The following is a 17,086-nucleotide window of genomic DNA, read 5'->3' as shown; positions in this document are numbered from 1 at the left end:
AGGACAATAACTCTTACCTGTTCAAGCCCTACTTTGTGAGATTAGGTAGGATTAGCTTTTTTTATGTTACTTGCAGTGCAAATAGCTACTTAAATTCAATTTCATTCAAAACCTAACAAAAAGGCAAACTCGTTTGAATAATTTGCGTAATGATACAAATATTTCTTTTTCTCCATCCAGTCATTAAAGTGACACACGAATGGAATATTTCGAGAATTGGAGATACTACTTGCTAGAATATTCAGGAATGGAAATATTCAAGAGCATCAGCCATAATTGCATATAGGACAACTGGTACCAGTTTCAGTGTCTTATTTGGTGCCATCTCCTGTCAGTCATATCCTCCTAAGAAGCAGATTTCACCTCATGTGTTTCTCATAATAAGCTGCAGGTCAATGGGTATAAATATGTAGAGATTCTTGAGCAGCATGCATATTACTTTCAGATGATTGTCACTTCCCTTGGGCTGGTGATTCATGCTCTTTTGACTTTTCCTTAGCCTGCCTGAAGGTAATCAGAATCCCCCAGCCTCATTTCATATGGGCCAGACTAGAACAAAAGTGATGATTGATAACTCATACAGCCTTTAGCCACAGAAAAAATATAGCTCATTAGATCCTCTGTGTATTGTCTGCAGCTGCCCATGTAAAACAAAACTAAACATAGACATCTAGTCAAAGGGATCTTGTCTTCACATGCCTCATAACCCATGGCTATAGTGCATACTTTGTAACGTCATGACTACAAAATAGGGTGTATGACTCCAAGGAATACTAGAAGCTTACATTTTCTGCATATTACCATTATATATATATATATATATATATATATATATATATATATATATATATATATATATGGAAGTAGTTGTTTTATTTATTACTAATACTACCCAAATTAGACTGCTATTATTGTTTTCATGATTTTGAGATTAGGACTCTGTTAACCCATTTTTATGCTTATGTCTAACTGAGCCAGCTACAGATGGTAAAACAGCGGTCTGTGCCAAGAGCCACCAAAGGAGATGTGTTACATGTTTTTTTAAGTACACAAAGCTCATTTAGTCCACACAACAGTATATTCTGCCTGTTGCCATGACAGTTACTATATGGCATAAGCAAGGTGCCAATAAACTGCGGTTTGTGTAAGTCATACTAAATTAGTCAAGTGAAGCCTTTACATGGGACGTGCGTATATCTTAATCGTCTTTGAAATATGTGCCTAGACAGAGTAATCTCTCCCGGCATTATGCGCCCCATGCAGCTTATCTCTTAAGGAAGATGCATTTTCTTGTTTTAGCATGAAAATGTTTCTGACTGAAAGAGCTTCAAAGAGCCTCTTTGTTTCTCAAATGTGCTTGACTCTCATTCAAGCACTGAGCCCTTTTTTTGCCCCTCTGTCTTCCTCTCTTGCTTTACCTCGGACGGACTGCGCTGCACGCTTTCAGCTTTCTCCACGTAGCCTGATCTGTAATCGTAAATATTGGTGCTAGTTTTGAAGGGAAGGCAATTACTTTGAACAGTCAAAGCTGGTTTCTCATGGGGATTACATATGCATTTGTTTTCCTTTTCCTTAGGCTTTGCAGTTGCCTAGATTTAGCCCTCCTTGGGAGAAAAGCTTTTTTTAAATGTGCAGCTCTTTTTCTCTCTTTAATCTGCGGTGGTCTCGCAGCATATTTAAAATGGAAGCTTATCTCTTCGGCTTCCTTTTCAGCTGATTCTCTTACATAGGAACTTGAAAATCAGGTGAGCCGTCTTCACTATACCAAATCAAGCGCTTGGTGAAAAGCTAAAATAGAATCTCGTTTGAGGTACGGCGTGGCAGAGTGCACTGCAGGGGGAATAGGGCTACATCCACAATTTCATTAAAGTACCACTATGAGACTGGACAGCATGGCTATGTTACTTGAATTGATTTACTCTGTTGGCTTTGTGCTCTTCACAATAGGGACACTATATTCTGAATGTCAAAGTGGCCTCTTTTCCTAAATCTAGAAAACATGTTTGACTTCTAAAAATTAGCATAGCTTTATGTGGAAGACAGGAAGAAATACCAGAGTAAGAGCAATAACAAGACGTCCTGTAATAACTAAAAGCAATTTATACATTCATTTCTATTTAGACAAGCAAGAAAGGATAGTCATCTAATTTTCTTTTGCCCTTCCCAACAGCTTTTGTTTACCATATATTGAGCTTGATTAAACTTGAACGAGAAAAAAATAGCACCACATAGAGTAATGCATCATATATTAACTTTCAGGTGCTTCATGGGAATGTTTACCCTGTGCGCAGAAGCCACTGTTTGCATAAGTCTTTGCTTTATAAGTGGATCATATCCTCTGGTTGTGTTTTTTTAAGTCAATATTTTCAAGACCTTATGCATTTTCTAATAGGATTAAAGAACTTTAACCCTAAGGTTTGTTGCTGCAGCTTGAATAAACATCTATTTAAAGCCAAAATAAACTACTGCCTCTGACATTTATTGGGGAGGGAGATTGAACCTTTGAATGTGTAAAAGTAAAAAAAAAAATCATGTTTTATTTCGGGAGCATAGGTTGTCTTTTCTTCGGTCAATAAATAATGGATTCACAGGTGCATTCTTATTTCTCTCTTTCAGAGTGTGAGTGAGTTTGGCTTGGACATCATTGAAACTCCAGAAGGGGACAAGTGGCCACAACTCATAGTCCAACAGAACCTGGATCGAGAAACCAAGGACACCTTCGTGATGAAAATCAAAGTTGAAGATGGTGGCAACCCTCCAAAGTCCAGCACAGCCATTCTCCAGGTCACTGTCTCGGATGTGAACGACAATCGGCCCGTGTTCAAGGACAGTGAGGTGGAGGTGAACGTGCCTGAGAACGCCCCGATGGGAACATCAGTCACGCAGCTTCACGCCACTGATGCTGATCTAGGCTCAAATGCCCAGATCCACTTTTCCTTCAGCAACCAAATCTCCCCAGCTACAAAACGGCACTTTGCTATTGACAGCTCTACTGGATTGATTACCGTTAAGCAACCACTGGACAGAGAATCCAACCCAGTCCACAAGCTTATTGTCCTGGCCAGTGATGGCAGTGCCACCCCTTCAAGAGCTACTGTGATAGTAAATGTAACGGATGTTAATGACAACGTTCCTTCCATAGACACTCGGTATATAATGAACCCTGTTAATGGCACTGTATTGTTATCTGAAAATGCTCCTCTAAACACAAAAATAGCTCTAATTACTGTGACTGACAGAGATGCTGACCTTAATGGTAAAGTGACATGTTACACGGATCATGACGTACCCTTTCGGTTGAAGCCCGTTTTTAACGACCAGTTTTTGCTGGAAACTGCAGCCCCCTTAGATTATGAGACTACTCGAGAGTATGCAATTAAGATAGTTGCTTCGGATTCAGGGAAACCTCCTTTGAACACTTCCGCAATGGTCCTCATTAAAATCAAGGATGAGAATGACAATGCTCCAGTTTTTCCTCAGCCAGAGATTCAGCTGTCCATCCCAGAGAACAATGACCCTGGCACACAGCTGATAAGGATCACTGCCACAGATGCAGATAGTGGTTCTAATGCCCTTATTATTTATTCCCTTGGCCCAGATGCACCTGATGGCTTTAACATAGACCCACGCTCTGGTATTCTGTCTGTTAGTAAGAGGCTGGATAGAGAGAAACAGGAAAAGTATTCTTTCACAGTCATTGCCAGGGATAATGGTTCTAACCCTCTGCAGAGCAATGTCACTGTGAAGCTAATTGTCCAAGACCAAAATGACAACAGTCCAGCTTTCACACACCCCGAATACAATTTCTACGTGCCTGAAAACCTGCCTTTGTATGGCACGGTTGGCTTGATCACGGTTACAGACGCAGATGCTGGCGATAATGCGATAGTCACCCTCTCAATAATAAATGGGAAGGACAATTTTATTATAGACCCCAAAACTGGTGTGATCAAACCAAATATTACATTCGACAGGGAGCAGCAAAGTTCCTATACCTTTGTAGTCAAGGCAGTGGATAGCGGACTGATTCAGACAACCTCCTATGCCAAGGTCACTATAAATGTTGTTGATGTCAACGACAACCGGCCTGTGTTTGTCATCCCCCCCTCTAATTACTCCTACGACCTGGTCCCTTTCACAACGAACCCTGGCTCTGTGGTGACCAGAGTGTTTGCCATTGACAACGACACTGGCATGAATGCAGAGCTGCAGTACAGCATCATTGGCGGGTCACCAAGAGGACTGTTTGCTATTGACAAAACCACAGGGAACATTACCCTGCAGGAGAAGATTGCTAATGCTGACCAGGGTCTGCACAGGTTGGTGGTGAAGGTGAAAGACCTAGGCCAGCCAGAATCCTTGCACGCAATCGCTCTTGTCCACTTGTTTGTGAATGACACAGTCGCCAATGCCACATTCATTCAGGAGCAAGTCCGCAAAAGCATGGAGACTCCTTTGGACAGAAATGTTGGGGACAATGATGTAATGCCTCAGACCAGTGGCTATGTGATTGTTGTCATAGCCATAATCGCTGGGACTATGACCGTCATACTGGTCATTTTCGTGACTGCTTTGGTACGTTGTCGACAAACACCAAGACACAAAGTTGTTCAGAAGGGCAAGCAGAGCGGCGAGTGGGTGTCGCCGAACCAGGAGGGCCGTCAGATCAAAAAGAAGAAGAAGAAAAAGAAGAGGTCCCCCAAGAGCTTGCTGTTGAACTTTGTGACCATTGAAGAATCCAAGTCTGAAGACCCTACTCACGAGCACATCAATGGCACCTTGGACCTCCCGGTTGAGCTTGAGGAGCAGACAATGGGGAAGTACAACTGGGCCACCACACCGACTACCTTTAAACCCGACAGCCCCGATTTAGCCAAGCATTACAAGTCGGCCTCTCCCCAGCCTACCTTTCAAATCAAACCAGAGACCCCAGTGGCTCCCAAGAAGCACCATGTGATTCAGGAGCTCCCCTTGGACAACACCTTCGTAGTCGGCTGTGACTCACTCTCCAAATGCTCTTCCAGCAGCTCCGACCCCTACAGCGTCTCAGAGTGCAGCTGTCAAGGGAGCTTCAAGTCGCCCGGGCAAATCCACACCCGACAGGTAATTCACAACTTCCTTTCTAAACCCCTACACTGCTCCTGCTCGTGCCCCCCGTCTCACTGCCCTTCTGTTGGAAAGACTCTGGGTGGAAGGTGGCAGGGGCACGGGCAAGGATTCAACCCCACAAAAGCTCAAACATGCATAACCGCCTATCAGCACTGAATGTTGAGAAAGCTGTGGAAAAAAAAAACAACAAGAAAACTTACACCCAAGGAGAAGGCATCTGTTGCACTTTTGGCTGGTTGCTCAGTCAAAAGCAGCTTTTTCAGCTCTACCTCAAAGCAAAAAAAAAAAAAAAAACCTGTAGAAAAAGATGTTGAACAATTAGTTATTAGAGAAAAGCCTAGAAGTCGATATTAGAAAAACTGACTGTTTGGGTTAAAGTGATATCAGCTCTTGTCAGGCTTTAGGAAAGATAGATTTGATCATGTTATTCTGTGGATGTATGAAGTTATTTTCTCCCAGAGAGAAACTCCATTCTAAAGAGTAATTATTAGACAAACGCACCCAAAAAACTGCGACAACCGAGAGAACTCCAGCTTCCGGCACTGAGATTACAGCGATGTTTGTTCTTGATTGACATGCCAAAACCAAGCGTGCTTGACAGCAAACCAAACAAGATAGAGTTACATTCCACAGGCACAGCTGAACAGATGCACATGGCTGAAACAATTGTTTTATACAGAAATGCTTGATAGACCTCATTAGAGCCGAAAGTTGTAAAGCTACGGAGGATGGCTGATTATTTTTCCACCAGAATTCCGAACGCACTCCATTACAACTTGTCTCAATGGGGAAGCACCGGCATTAATGAGAGAAAGGTTCATTTAAATGCTAGTGTACTTTAGCTTATGATTCCCGGTGAGATGTGCCAAATGCAAAGTGGCTAATAAATAAAAGCAGGCCAGGGAAATAAATGGAAATGTGGGGTGGAGGGAGAGGTGGCCTCGCAGCGACAGGTCCTGCTTGTGGAGACGAAGACTGAGCGCTGCGATTGTAGGTCAGGGAGATCAAGGTGAAGACAAAGCTTTGGGACCTAGAGACTCAAATAGAAGAAGTAGATTCACTAATAGCTTTCAGCGGCCCTCCATTTCCCCCCGTCAGCTGGTTGTTTTTTAATGACCAGGCAGAAAGTCTCTGCCGTATTCACCAATTTCAAAGCCATTCCCTTGGCAGGGCTCTGTAACATTATCATTACTTCATGATAGTTATTCCAAAAACTCACAAAATAAGGATGATCGTCCATTTACTTGCATTTTTGTTGTGTGCCTGTTTGCTCCTAGGCCTTTCTGTCTTATTTAATTGCTGATTACGTGTTTATTTATTTATTTATTTTTGGAGGGGGGGTGATTCAGCAAGTGAAGATAGTTTCTTTTGTTTTTGTTTTGTTGTATCATTTGTTTTCTGCTCTCGTGCCTGTCCTTAATGCAGAAAATCCCTCTCTGCATATTCCTTGCAAATTAGAGTATATCCACTCAGATATATAATGTGCATGATGATTTAAGGTGACACCCACACACAGCTGATAGTCCCTTTTTGCCATCAGCCCTTTCTTTCAGAATGCAGCTAAAAGCATTGCTCTGCCATGGTGCATTACACATAAGCCTACTTACATGGTCAGATTACTAAAGAACACATAATTTCTCTTCATAATTCAGTTTAGGTTTGTTATTTGTTCTGTCAACTTGTCTGACTGGCTTTCCACTGGTTCCTGTTCGGTTTATTGTAAAACATGCTGAAACATGTAGAAATATTGCGCCAGAATTTAGTGAATCATGTTTGTGATAAACAGACCAAAAAATAGCACAAAAGTAGCTGAACCACAATCCATTTTCCTGATGCATCCATTTCTAATAAACATGCACAACCCAAAGCTGCAGCTGAATATATTTCATATTCCACATTGAGTTTAATGGTGTGTTTCTGGAGGGAAATGTTTTATTTTCTAGCCTGTGTACACCTTAAGGACATTTAGTCCAGTATGCTACTTTTGTTCCAGCACAGACCATTGGCTTTTGAAACATGAAAACCAAAATCCCCTGCCTGTATTAAGTGGCTGTCACTCTAAAAGTTAAGACTGTGCTCTTGAAATGTCAAACTGCCAGGGAAGGTGCTCTTTGTATAATGTTCCATAACAATCTGCACATGCAGACTTCGCTTGTAGTTATAGTCTTTACTTTTGACACTTGAGCACAATATTGATTGTGAACTATCTAAAGATTTAGAGCTACACTTGGCATTAGACTTGTAAGATACAATTTAGATGTATTTAGGGAATTGCTTGCGTTGCGAACCATTATTGTTGAAAGTATTTCTTTGGTCTGGGGAATATTTCTTTTTAAATAGTGGGTGAAGCTTCTTTTTAAGCTCTGTGTCTTTTATTACACCATAAGGATTACTAATCAGTAACTACATGCACAGTAATGCAAACTGGTTGTTGTTCCTAAGTCACAACAGTAGGGAAAAAAGCCAGGAACCACTGGTGATTGTTTGGAGTTTAACAGGTTAATATATATATATATATATATATATATATATATATATATATATCGACTGGATGTGTGTCAATATGTCTAACATCATAAATGGATAATTATTACCAATATGACAAGCAGTACAGATTTACACTGAATTTAATTCTGATGTAACATGTTTAAGCAGGTGTTTAAGGGTAGTTAACATTGGGTAAAGAAGCAAGACAAATGCATACACTGAAGGCCACCAAAACCAAGAACCATAACTCAATATAAGACACTAAAATGCAACTCAGTTAGTTAGAGCCTGTTAGATATTTAGGTTGTCTGTCTTGGTTTTTACCCAACATAGTTACACAGTATTGTTCAAAAACGTGTCTGTTTAATATATTTCATATTTCCAAACAAGGTCCCTGGAATATGTGGTTGACTATTCAGTATATTAAGACACTGGTTGATAGACCATGCTAACTTTGCAGCAGAAATATGTTCTAGATGTATGTTCTAGCATCCCATTGGCTGGTGTATATGTTGATGGCGAAAAAACAGAGCATCCAAAAGCATTTGTCATAATGCAAGGATAATAGAGAGCATTCATAGAGTGATTCAGCGATGGTATTCTTTCAGAAAACACTTGCAAATGAAGGTCAACTGGATATTTAACAGGACTTAGAGCTTTGACAGCTACAGAGAATCGCTTGTCAAAATACTTCAGAGGCAACATATTTATGGCACCATATGGCTCATAATACTGTAAGAGGTCCATTTGCTGGATTCAATGCAGCACGAGATCCTCTTTCCCTCGCTCCCTTCCTCATACCCATCACACTGTCTGTATTTTATCTCTCGCTCTCCCGATTCTCAGCCGGTGATTTTAGAGGTCAATCCCCCCCGGTGGTGGGAGAGCTTCAGTCGGAATACACGCTTTGGTTGTGGAAGATCAAATAAGTACCATGCTACTTGACTGTTCCCAGACAGAGCTATGAATATGCAATAGTATAAAAGCCAAGAAGATCTTTGTTTGGCCTGTATATTCAGACCAGGGGTGTTTCTGAGGTGAGTTTATTTGTCATACTAACCTTGTGGCTCAGCTTGTTTTTGCATACCAGTGTACAAAAGCTGCACATGCATAATGTACATTGTAATATAGATAGGCTCACAGATTTATTGACAGATTTACTCTCACACAGCGTTGGGGCATTTACTTTGCATCAAGATTCGTGGTGCATTCAGGATTTCAGAAACATCATAAAATATGAGAGAGGATGTCCTTGAGTCCTTGGTTTGTGCTCAGACCAACCTGAGTTTCAATAATTCAGATTTTACTTCAATTTTGAATCTCTCTGGGCAGAGGGCAGATGTGCCTTGATTTTGAACTATATGCTTTTTTAAATATCATGCAATTCATTTATTTTGAATGTGATCCTCTACTGATAATCCACATGAATGGAAACCTCTAGTTCACATTTACACACAAAACCTTCAATCAATCTTTTTCAAATATTTGGATTTTTTAAATATCCATTCTTCATCCTCTCAAAACCACCACTATATACAATTGTGGTCTGAATTTTACACACACTAATCAAACTAAACTGGGCAGAATGAATGTACAACAGACACATTTTAATAGAACAAAATGAGAATTTGGTACACTTTCTTTAAAAAATCAACACAGGGTTAAAATCATATATACAAGGTGAGAAATATACATACAGCCCACCTAATCTTTGGTTAAATGTCCACTAACAAGTTGCATTTTGGCCAGACACTTTCAGTAACCATCAGCAATCGTCTGGCAGAATTCAGGATATTTGACCACTCCTTTTTTGCAGATTGACTGAGTTGAATTCAATGTGTTGGTTTCCTGGCACTGACCTGACTTCTAAGCACAGTCCACACATGTTTAATACGGTTTAGATGTTTGGAGTCATTGTCCTGTTGGAACACGTAATTGTGTTTTCAGTCGTCTAGCTAATGATTTGAGGTAGAAGGCAGTCCTCCACTGACAGCAAACCATCAGAACATGTTGCTACCACCTCTGTGCTTAACAGTGGGTACAGTGTTCCTGGGATTGAATGCCTCACATTTTCTGCATTGACCTCCTATCACTTTCTTTTTGTTCTGTGTTTATCTATCCAATGTGTGCTTATGTGAGCTCCGAGAAACTACCAACTGTAGTCAGTCATGATCACTAACAGAGAGTTAGGGCTTTACAAGTTAAGGGAAATTCTGGAATTTTCAACACCCCTGAATTAATAATCTAGGTATGTGTATGTCTGTTTTGATTCTGTAAGCATAATTGTGACCCTGTGTTGATTTAGAATACCTAAAGAAATTAAACATTTGAACCAAATTCCAATTTATTTTCTTTAAAAAAATATGTATGTTGCTTATTCTTTCTGCCGCAGTTCAAAGAAATTACTGAAAGTCCAATTTTATATATTATGTAAATAAAATATGTTGCTATACTTTGCAGAGTGCTGTCAGTTAAAATGTAAAAAATCTCTGAGAAAAATACTGCAAAAAAAAAAAAAATACTGGTTCTCAGTCCCAATGGGAAAGAGTTTCTTTTTCATTCAATTGCTGGACCAATCTCAAGAATATTACTGTTTCTAAATAATATGCTAGGAAAAACAAAATCAGACAAATTTGGCGAAGCACAAGCAGGCTAAAAGGCAGAGGAGTTGCCCTCCTTCAATCATATAGCTGTAATTTTCAAATTTCATGTGCCATTATGGGATTGAGGCACCTGTGAAGCCTGCATTGAAGAACATTTGGCCAAACAAAAGACACATAGAAAGCAAAACAAGTTGTGTCTTCTACACTAAATACTGAAATTGCACTCATGGCAACCAAAAGCCCCTATGTGCTTAATCTTGCCCACTCAGAGCACTCACAGATTGGCAGTGAAAAACAGCTTATAACTGGCTGAGCCAAATTGCAGCACCTTCATAATTGTTGCTTTTAGAACCGCCTAAGAAGCATTCTTTTCAAAATCTACTGGAATTCGTCCATGTCGAATGAGTTATCTGCAAAGTATTCCATTTGCAGAAGATGGCTCTTGCTCAGTGGGTCATGTTTTCATCTTTTCATCGTACTACTTTTCATTTACTCTCTCAGTGTACTGGCCTACATGCTAGGACCTGTCTAGCCTATGGTTTAGATTATTATCTTCAACCCTGCAAGTTGTTTTCATCTAAGAAAACTGTGAGCTTCTGGGATTTCTTTCAGTTTAGTTGTGGCAGTATTCATATTTCTTTCCTGGTTCTTCCTGGATCCCTGGGTATCACTAACTATGGACTATATAGACATGCTCATCCATTTGTTCACAATTTACAAAGATTCGTTGATTTCTATACTTCAGTGTCATGTTAAATAAAATACCTCACTACAATACATTTGCTTTTTAAATAATGCTGAATGGAAGATTGTACTACTTGCACTACCTGCTCGATTATGAAGACAGCTTGGATATACAAATCAACATGTTGGGCCTGATATACTCACCTACAATTTGCAAGTATGTTTGTATAAAAGTAGTGTTTCTGCTAGGTCCACACTGTCGTCATTTCCACATATTTATCAGATTATTTAGTAATGACATGCATACATTAATAAACCTCAGTTTACCCTGTACTCCACAAATGTGCTTTAGGAACTGACATTTGCATGAAACTAGGGCTGTATATCATTAAAAACTGCAATAAGCACAATGTGTTTTTAATAATAATTTGCCTTATATGACATTGCACATCCTGCGATGTGACTATTGCGATTAAGATACAGAACTTATATTGGTCAGCCATATATAAAACCATAGAAGCTGCTGCATTTGTTAGTAACTTCGTAAGTAGTGTTGAAATTTGAAAAAGTGAAAAGGTTGAAAAGGTGCTACAAATGATTTGAGTGATGCCAAAGAGAAACCACCTTATTTCAATAAAGAGCCATGTTTGTAATACAGAAGTGTGCAATTGTAAATGAATGTGAAGGTTCTTTAGACCGTTAAAAGGTTCTTGACATCCATACACAACTCTATTACACACATGGGCCTTTATGGAACCAAAAATGGTATTGGCATCACTAAAAGAACCATTTGTAGCACCTTTATTTTTAATAGTGTATATAAAGGAAAGACACAGTTAAGTTCAGAAGTCTTCTTATGTCAGTTAAAACATATAAAATTATGTCACTAATGGAGAGTTTATCTGCATTCTACTAGTGAGCGAGTTTAAATCCGCTGTGCTGCATTTCATGAATCATTTGGGTTTGTCATCTATGCTGAAAATGCTTTGAATTGTTATGATGAGAAACAGCTTTTCTCAGCATTTCTCAGTTTACCTGGGCAGTGTGTGTGGCCTCTGTAGCCCCGTGATGGACGCTGCCTATAACTGTTGGTGAACTTGCAACCTTATCAGACAACTGCTTTGTGCTTACACAGTTAACGAATGCGACTATGGACAGTTTTCCAGCCTTGGCTGCGCTGTTACCTATTCAGTCCTCAGCAAAGGAGTGTGCATCTCAGCTGAGGATGAGGAGTATGACTCAGACCTTCTCTGCTTTGTGATAACCTTTCGATTCTGCTGGTTGGCTCTGAATTTTTTTAAATTCTGTTGCCACTTCCGACGTGCAAGTCAAGTGTCAAATCTTCACGCATGGACTCCAATAAAGAGTTGATTTGGACACTGCCCACACACTGAAAAGCTCCTCACTACTTACTTGTTGCTGTCTGTCAACTTTGGCATCAGGCCAGTGATCCTGTTTTTTTAGCCCGCACCTCGGTTTACCATTCTACAGGGAGATCTGGCGAAACTACAAGAGCATATGTCGGGTATTCTTACAAGGGCTGAGGCAGACACTGACATCTGGGCAGATATTTGGGCTGTCTTAGCCATGATGGGAGAGTGCCACTTGTGGCTCAGTCACACCGTTCTGCTTTTTATTCAGTCCACCTGACACTCTGCTGGAAGAGGCATTTTAGTTGGAGGAAAGGCAAGGAAAACCTCTGTTGCCTCTGCCCACGCCAGTGCCCACTCAAAGTGCATGAAATCCCCTACTCGAAGGCTGCACTGCCTACACCATCCATCCGGCTGTGGTCCGCCGACCAAACATCTCTTTGTCACCCGTGGAGGCATCACAATTTCCACTAATGAGAGCAAGAGGATGGATACTTTGGGTTGGTCCATTTACATGGCAGGCCTAAGTGGCAGTTGGTGTGTTTCATCAGGCCATCTCAAGGCCGGTTCTCTAGCAACCCAGCACTTTTCCTGTTGAATTGTAGAGATGATTAAGTTGGCCTCCACTTCGAACAGCTTAGCAGCCCGGTGCCAGTCAGGCATCCACTCTGCCGCATATTGCGAGGTATTACTGTCTGAATTTCACTGCGATTTCTCTTATGCAATGGTTGTTGCTGGCAGTGCAGCAGTAGGGCTCCTTTGCTCCCAGTCTTACAAATTCTGGCTCTTTGGGATTCTCTTTTTTATTGCTTTCACATGCCAGATTCTATTAAAGTCCCAGAAGCATGATGTGCCGACTGTGTCATACGAAACCTCGCCTTTCTGAAGGAGACACAGCTCAAACACTGCGCTGATCGCGCAGGCTGAATTTGAAAGCAGTGTATTGTATGGGTGCATCACCTTTAGTCGGTTCTGCTTTGGTGGAGGTTGGGAACGGTGTTGCTTTTCCCAAGGATGCTGCTAAAAGATGAATCTTACAAAGTTCCAACAAATTATTTGCAACAGGCTCGACCTCATAGGAGACCGATGTCTGCTAGTCTCTGAAAACCAAGGTTGCACACCTCGAAATCGGACCTTCTCTCCATTAGGGAGATCTTGCCTGGAGGGAATTTGGATTTGTTTGACATAAGCGGTGGAAAAACATGATGCCCTTTAACCACAATGTGTGTCATTATTTGAAATGTGACATGCTACATTTGAAAAGCTACTTCCTTCCATGAACTAGCGTATCCAGAAACAGAACTACGCATTGCATCATCAGACTTAGTGCAGCCAGACATAAATTAATGAACCAAGTGTTACGTCCCAAGTGTCATGAACAGTGAAGTTTGAAAATCTGCAGCCGTTTTCCGTGTTGAAAACCTCATTATCTACCTGTCTTGTGGATTTGCGACCAGCTATCCTGTGGGAGGGCAAAAATTTAGGAAAACAAACAAACACACTTAAAATCAGAAACTCTGGGCTTCCTGATGTCATCAGAGAGTGAGTGATGCGATAGTGTGGTGGAAGTGTAATAGTACATTTGGAGAACCTGGGTGTACCTGCATGCACTGGTTAGTCACGTTGATCAGCTGATACACCGTACAGCATTCTTCAAGGTAAACGTGGTCCAAAGAGATGAGATCGCAAGCCATCTATTGATAACCTGGACCTTGAAGAATGCTCTCTCTCTCTCTCTCTCTTTCTCTCTTTTTCTTTCTCTCTCTCTTTATGTATGCATGAGAATGTATATGTCCAGAGAGAGGTGTTTTCTTATGCTGCCATATCATCTTACACAGTACATGCTGCAGCTTAGCTACCCAGATGATATTGTAACTACAATTCTCCCTATATCTGTCTGTCTCTCTATATTACAGGAGACGGCACTGAAACCACCACTCTATGGCACACTCTGTGGCACAGGTACAGCTCGCTCCCACAGGATAAAAATCAATCTCTAGCTGCCATATCCTAAAGAGAGAGAGGGAGGGAGAGGAAGGCACTGACTGAAGAGGGGAAAAAAACGCATACTGTACAGGTTTCTGCAGCCTCAAACAAGACCTAGCGAGGAGCGCCAGACTATTTTAACCGAAACAACACATCTTGTTGCCTGCTTGAAGCTCATCCAAAAACTCTGCTAGTGTTTTTTTTTTTTTTTTTTTTTTGTAGGCGATTTAAAATGCTTTGTTAAATCCCTTTGTCCTCACTTATTGGTCTCCCTGAAGTAAAACACGAGACAACTCTTTGGGATAGTTCTCCTCACACCGCTCACCCTAATGGCTTATGAAACACAGGTGGAGAATTATGTACAGGATGTTTATATCGATATATGTGTTTATGTATATTCAGCACAGCCTTTGTTGTCTGTGTGTCTTATTTATTATTTAATCAGTTTGCCTTGATTTTTTACCGATTGGACGGCGTTCAACCAAACATTGCCATGCCTGGTGGCTGTCCTTTTTTCATTTGTTTGTTTTTACTTTACTTTTTCCTTCTTTTTTTGCACCTGCTCTTTCACCACTGAATCTGCCCATTCCGGGTCTTACTCATAAACTGACTGACTGAAAATTCCTGATGCTGCAGCCCATGTTCCACATGGCCTTGGTGACTGTTCTGGCCGTGTCACACTGTACCTCCTTCTCAACGATTGCCTCCGTTATCTTCGCCTAGTGACACTGTTAATGCAAAGTAAATAGTGTGGCTAACATTTTAATGCATGACCCCTCCACAGGAGGTTTCACTGCATCACAGTGTTCCGTGTCACTGAATGCCTCAATATGTCATTTGGAACTCAGATGAGATTAGAAAAAAAGAAAAGAAAAGAAAAGAAAAGAAAAGAAAAAAGGAAAAAAATATATCAGATGCTCTGAGCTAATCTACAATCACTGAGAGCAGAACATGTGGTTCCAAGTGAAAAGCTCTTTTTATGACAGTAGCCGAGAACACAGTCTGACCTTTATATGTTGTCTGTCATAGTTGGCTTTTGAAACTCTGAGTCAGTATAACCTGAGATGTATTTATTTGATTCCATATAGAAAACCTCAGGCAGTATGTAATAAGTCTTGGTAGGCTTTAGGTAAAGTACCTAGATGTGTACACGTTCTGAAACAGACATCGCTATTTATTCCACATTAGAATTAAGAGAGAAATCCACTGTTCCTCTTTGAAGGACAAGATGGACTGGACTATTCAGGCTTTACATAAAACAGCAATAAAGCAAAGGCAAGAGAATTCTAACTGGATCACTTGGTTAGGAATCCTCTTTTGTAACACTAAATGTCTGGCATCTCTGTAACAGAATAATACAACTTCTTAATATGACACAAACGAGTCGATTTGATGGATAGCACCTTTAAGCAGTAGTAGATCATGTCCTGAGGCCTATGGGCTGCTTTGATGTTGGTAGAGAAGCTTTTGGCCACAAAGTATTGACCTCTTAACACAGCAAAGGTGTCAGAAGTCTTCAAGATACTGAAAACGTTGCAACGACATAGGAAACACAGTACGCCTCATGCCTAGAACTGTAGCACTGTGTAACAATAGATTTACCTGATGTTTGAGGAGACGAAAAAAATCTATATAATAAAGTTCAACATAAGCGCTATGATTTGTGTGAAGGAGATAAACACCGTCACTTGCGTCAAACGTGAAGTACAATATGCACCTTACATTATCTTTGTATTCTAATTTGCCAATGTGTGAACTGTATATAAATGTTTTGTTATTGTATGTTTGAGCTTCTGAACTTTATTAAAGTCTTTTGCATTGTACTGCACATTTCCATGAGTCCTTTGTCTTTCAGCACCTCATTCCAAGACCATGTGGTTCTCAAGTCACATTGCATGGCTTCTCTTTTATACTGGTTCCATAGCAACACCACCAACAACAAGACTGTACACTCTCTACACTCCGCACAACTACATGAATGCATGGACAAGTGATAATTATATGCCAAAGAAGGCTATGTCAGTGGTTAAGCCTTCATTTGGACAGAGTTTAGCTCAGACCCTCAAAAACAGCTCATCCTGCTGATGGTCCATGGGCTAGTTGATGAATCGTTTTTGCTAACTGTATATCAACATTATATATCCTTAACCCTTGGTAATATTTTGATACAGAAAACAGGGAAATCTTGTTTTATATGCAGGTTTTGTTTAATCCATTTGAGCTCATTTACTCAGTAAAGTCACGTAATGTTATAAGGAATGGAGTGGCTCAAGGCTACTGATGAAAATCAAGTACCTTCAGCTTGTGGCTGTGCAAGTGCACCGTTGACTTTTATGTGTTTTATGAATTAGAGCTGTTCCAGTTTTCAGTGTTTTTTTCCCAGCCATCTTCAAATGAAGGTTGCTAAATGGCTAAATCATGAGCACCATTTTCAGAAAAGCCTATATTTGCAATGTACACTAATGGTCTTTTGATGAACCATCCATTAACAGATTTTCAAGGCAAGCAGAAGTGCCAGTGCTCCAAATACTTTTTTTGGCGCCTTTATTTTAAGAGTATAGCTCAGGAGCCTCTTAGTTAGGTGATTGTGCTTTTTTGTGTGAACTAACCTTGGTACACCTAATTCCAAACATGCTGCACTGAAATGTATAAAGAGTAAATACAAAAGGATACAAAGAGAACCATGTTCTAGGAGTGTGAGATACTGACAGATAATAGGTATGAGTGTATTGGCTAATACAGTGTTTACAGTCTTTGTATTAATTGCAGACTGTAGTGTATGGTCTCTGGAATTATATACAGTGACATTCAAAATGTTGGACACCTGCTCAAAATGTCTGTTAAATA

The 17,086-nt window shown here is 40.4% G+C and overlaps 1 protein-coding gene across 2 annotated transcripts in view; it reads left to right on the top strand.

The window, feature by feature from the left end:
* The window catches only part of pcdh11 (protocadherin 11), a 210,819-nt gene that overhangs the window by 13,415 nt on the left and 180,318 nt on the right, over positions 1-17,086 (top strand). The window contains exons 3-4 of one of the 2 annotated variants that reach the window (XM_072663061.1): positions 2,617-5,103; positions 14,170-16,033. In XM_072663061.1, the coding sequence (XP_072519162.1) occupies positions 2,617-5,103; positions 14,170-14,253 (2,571 nt within the window). In that variant the 3' untranslated portion in view covers positions 14,254-16,033. Of the gene's footprint in view, positions 1-2,616; positions 5,104-14,169; positions 16,034-17,086 lie in introns of those variants that run through there. The other variant, XM_072663060.1, reaches the window with a different exon arrangement.

This window comes from Salminus brasiliensis, chromosome 19 (genome assembly GCF_030463535.1).
Source record: "Salminus brasiliensis chromosome 19, fSalBra1.hap2, whole genome shotgun sequence".
In the NCBI taxonomy this organism is placed as follows: Eukaryota; Metazoa; Chordata; class Actinopteri; order Characiformes; family Bryconidae; genus Salminus; species Salminus brasiliensis.
Note: the sequence above shows the minus strand (reverse complement) of the source record. Positions and strands in the feature narration are given on the sequence as shown.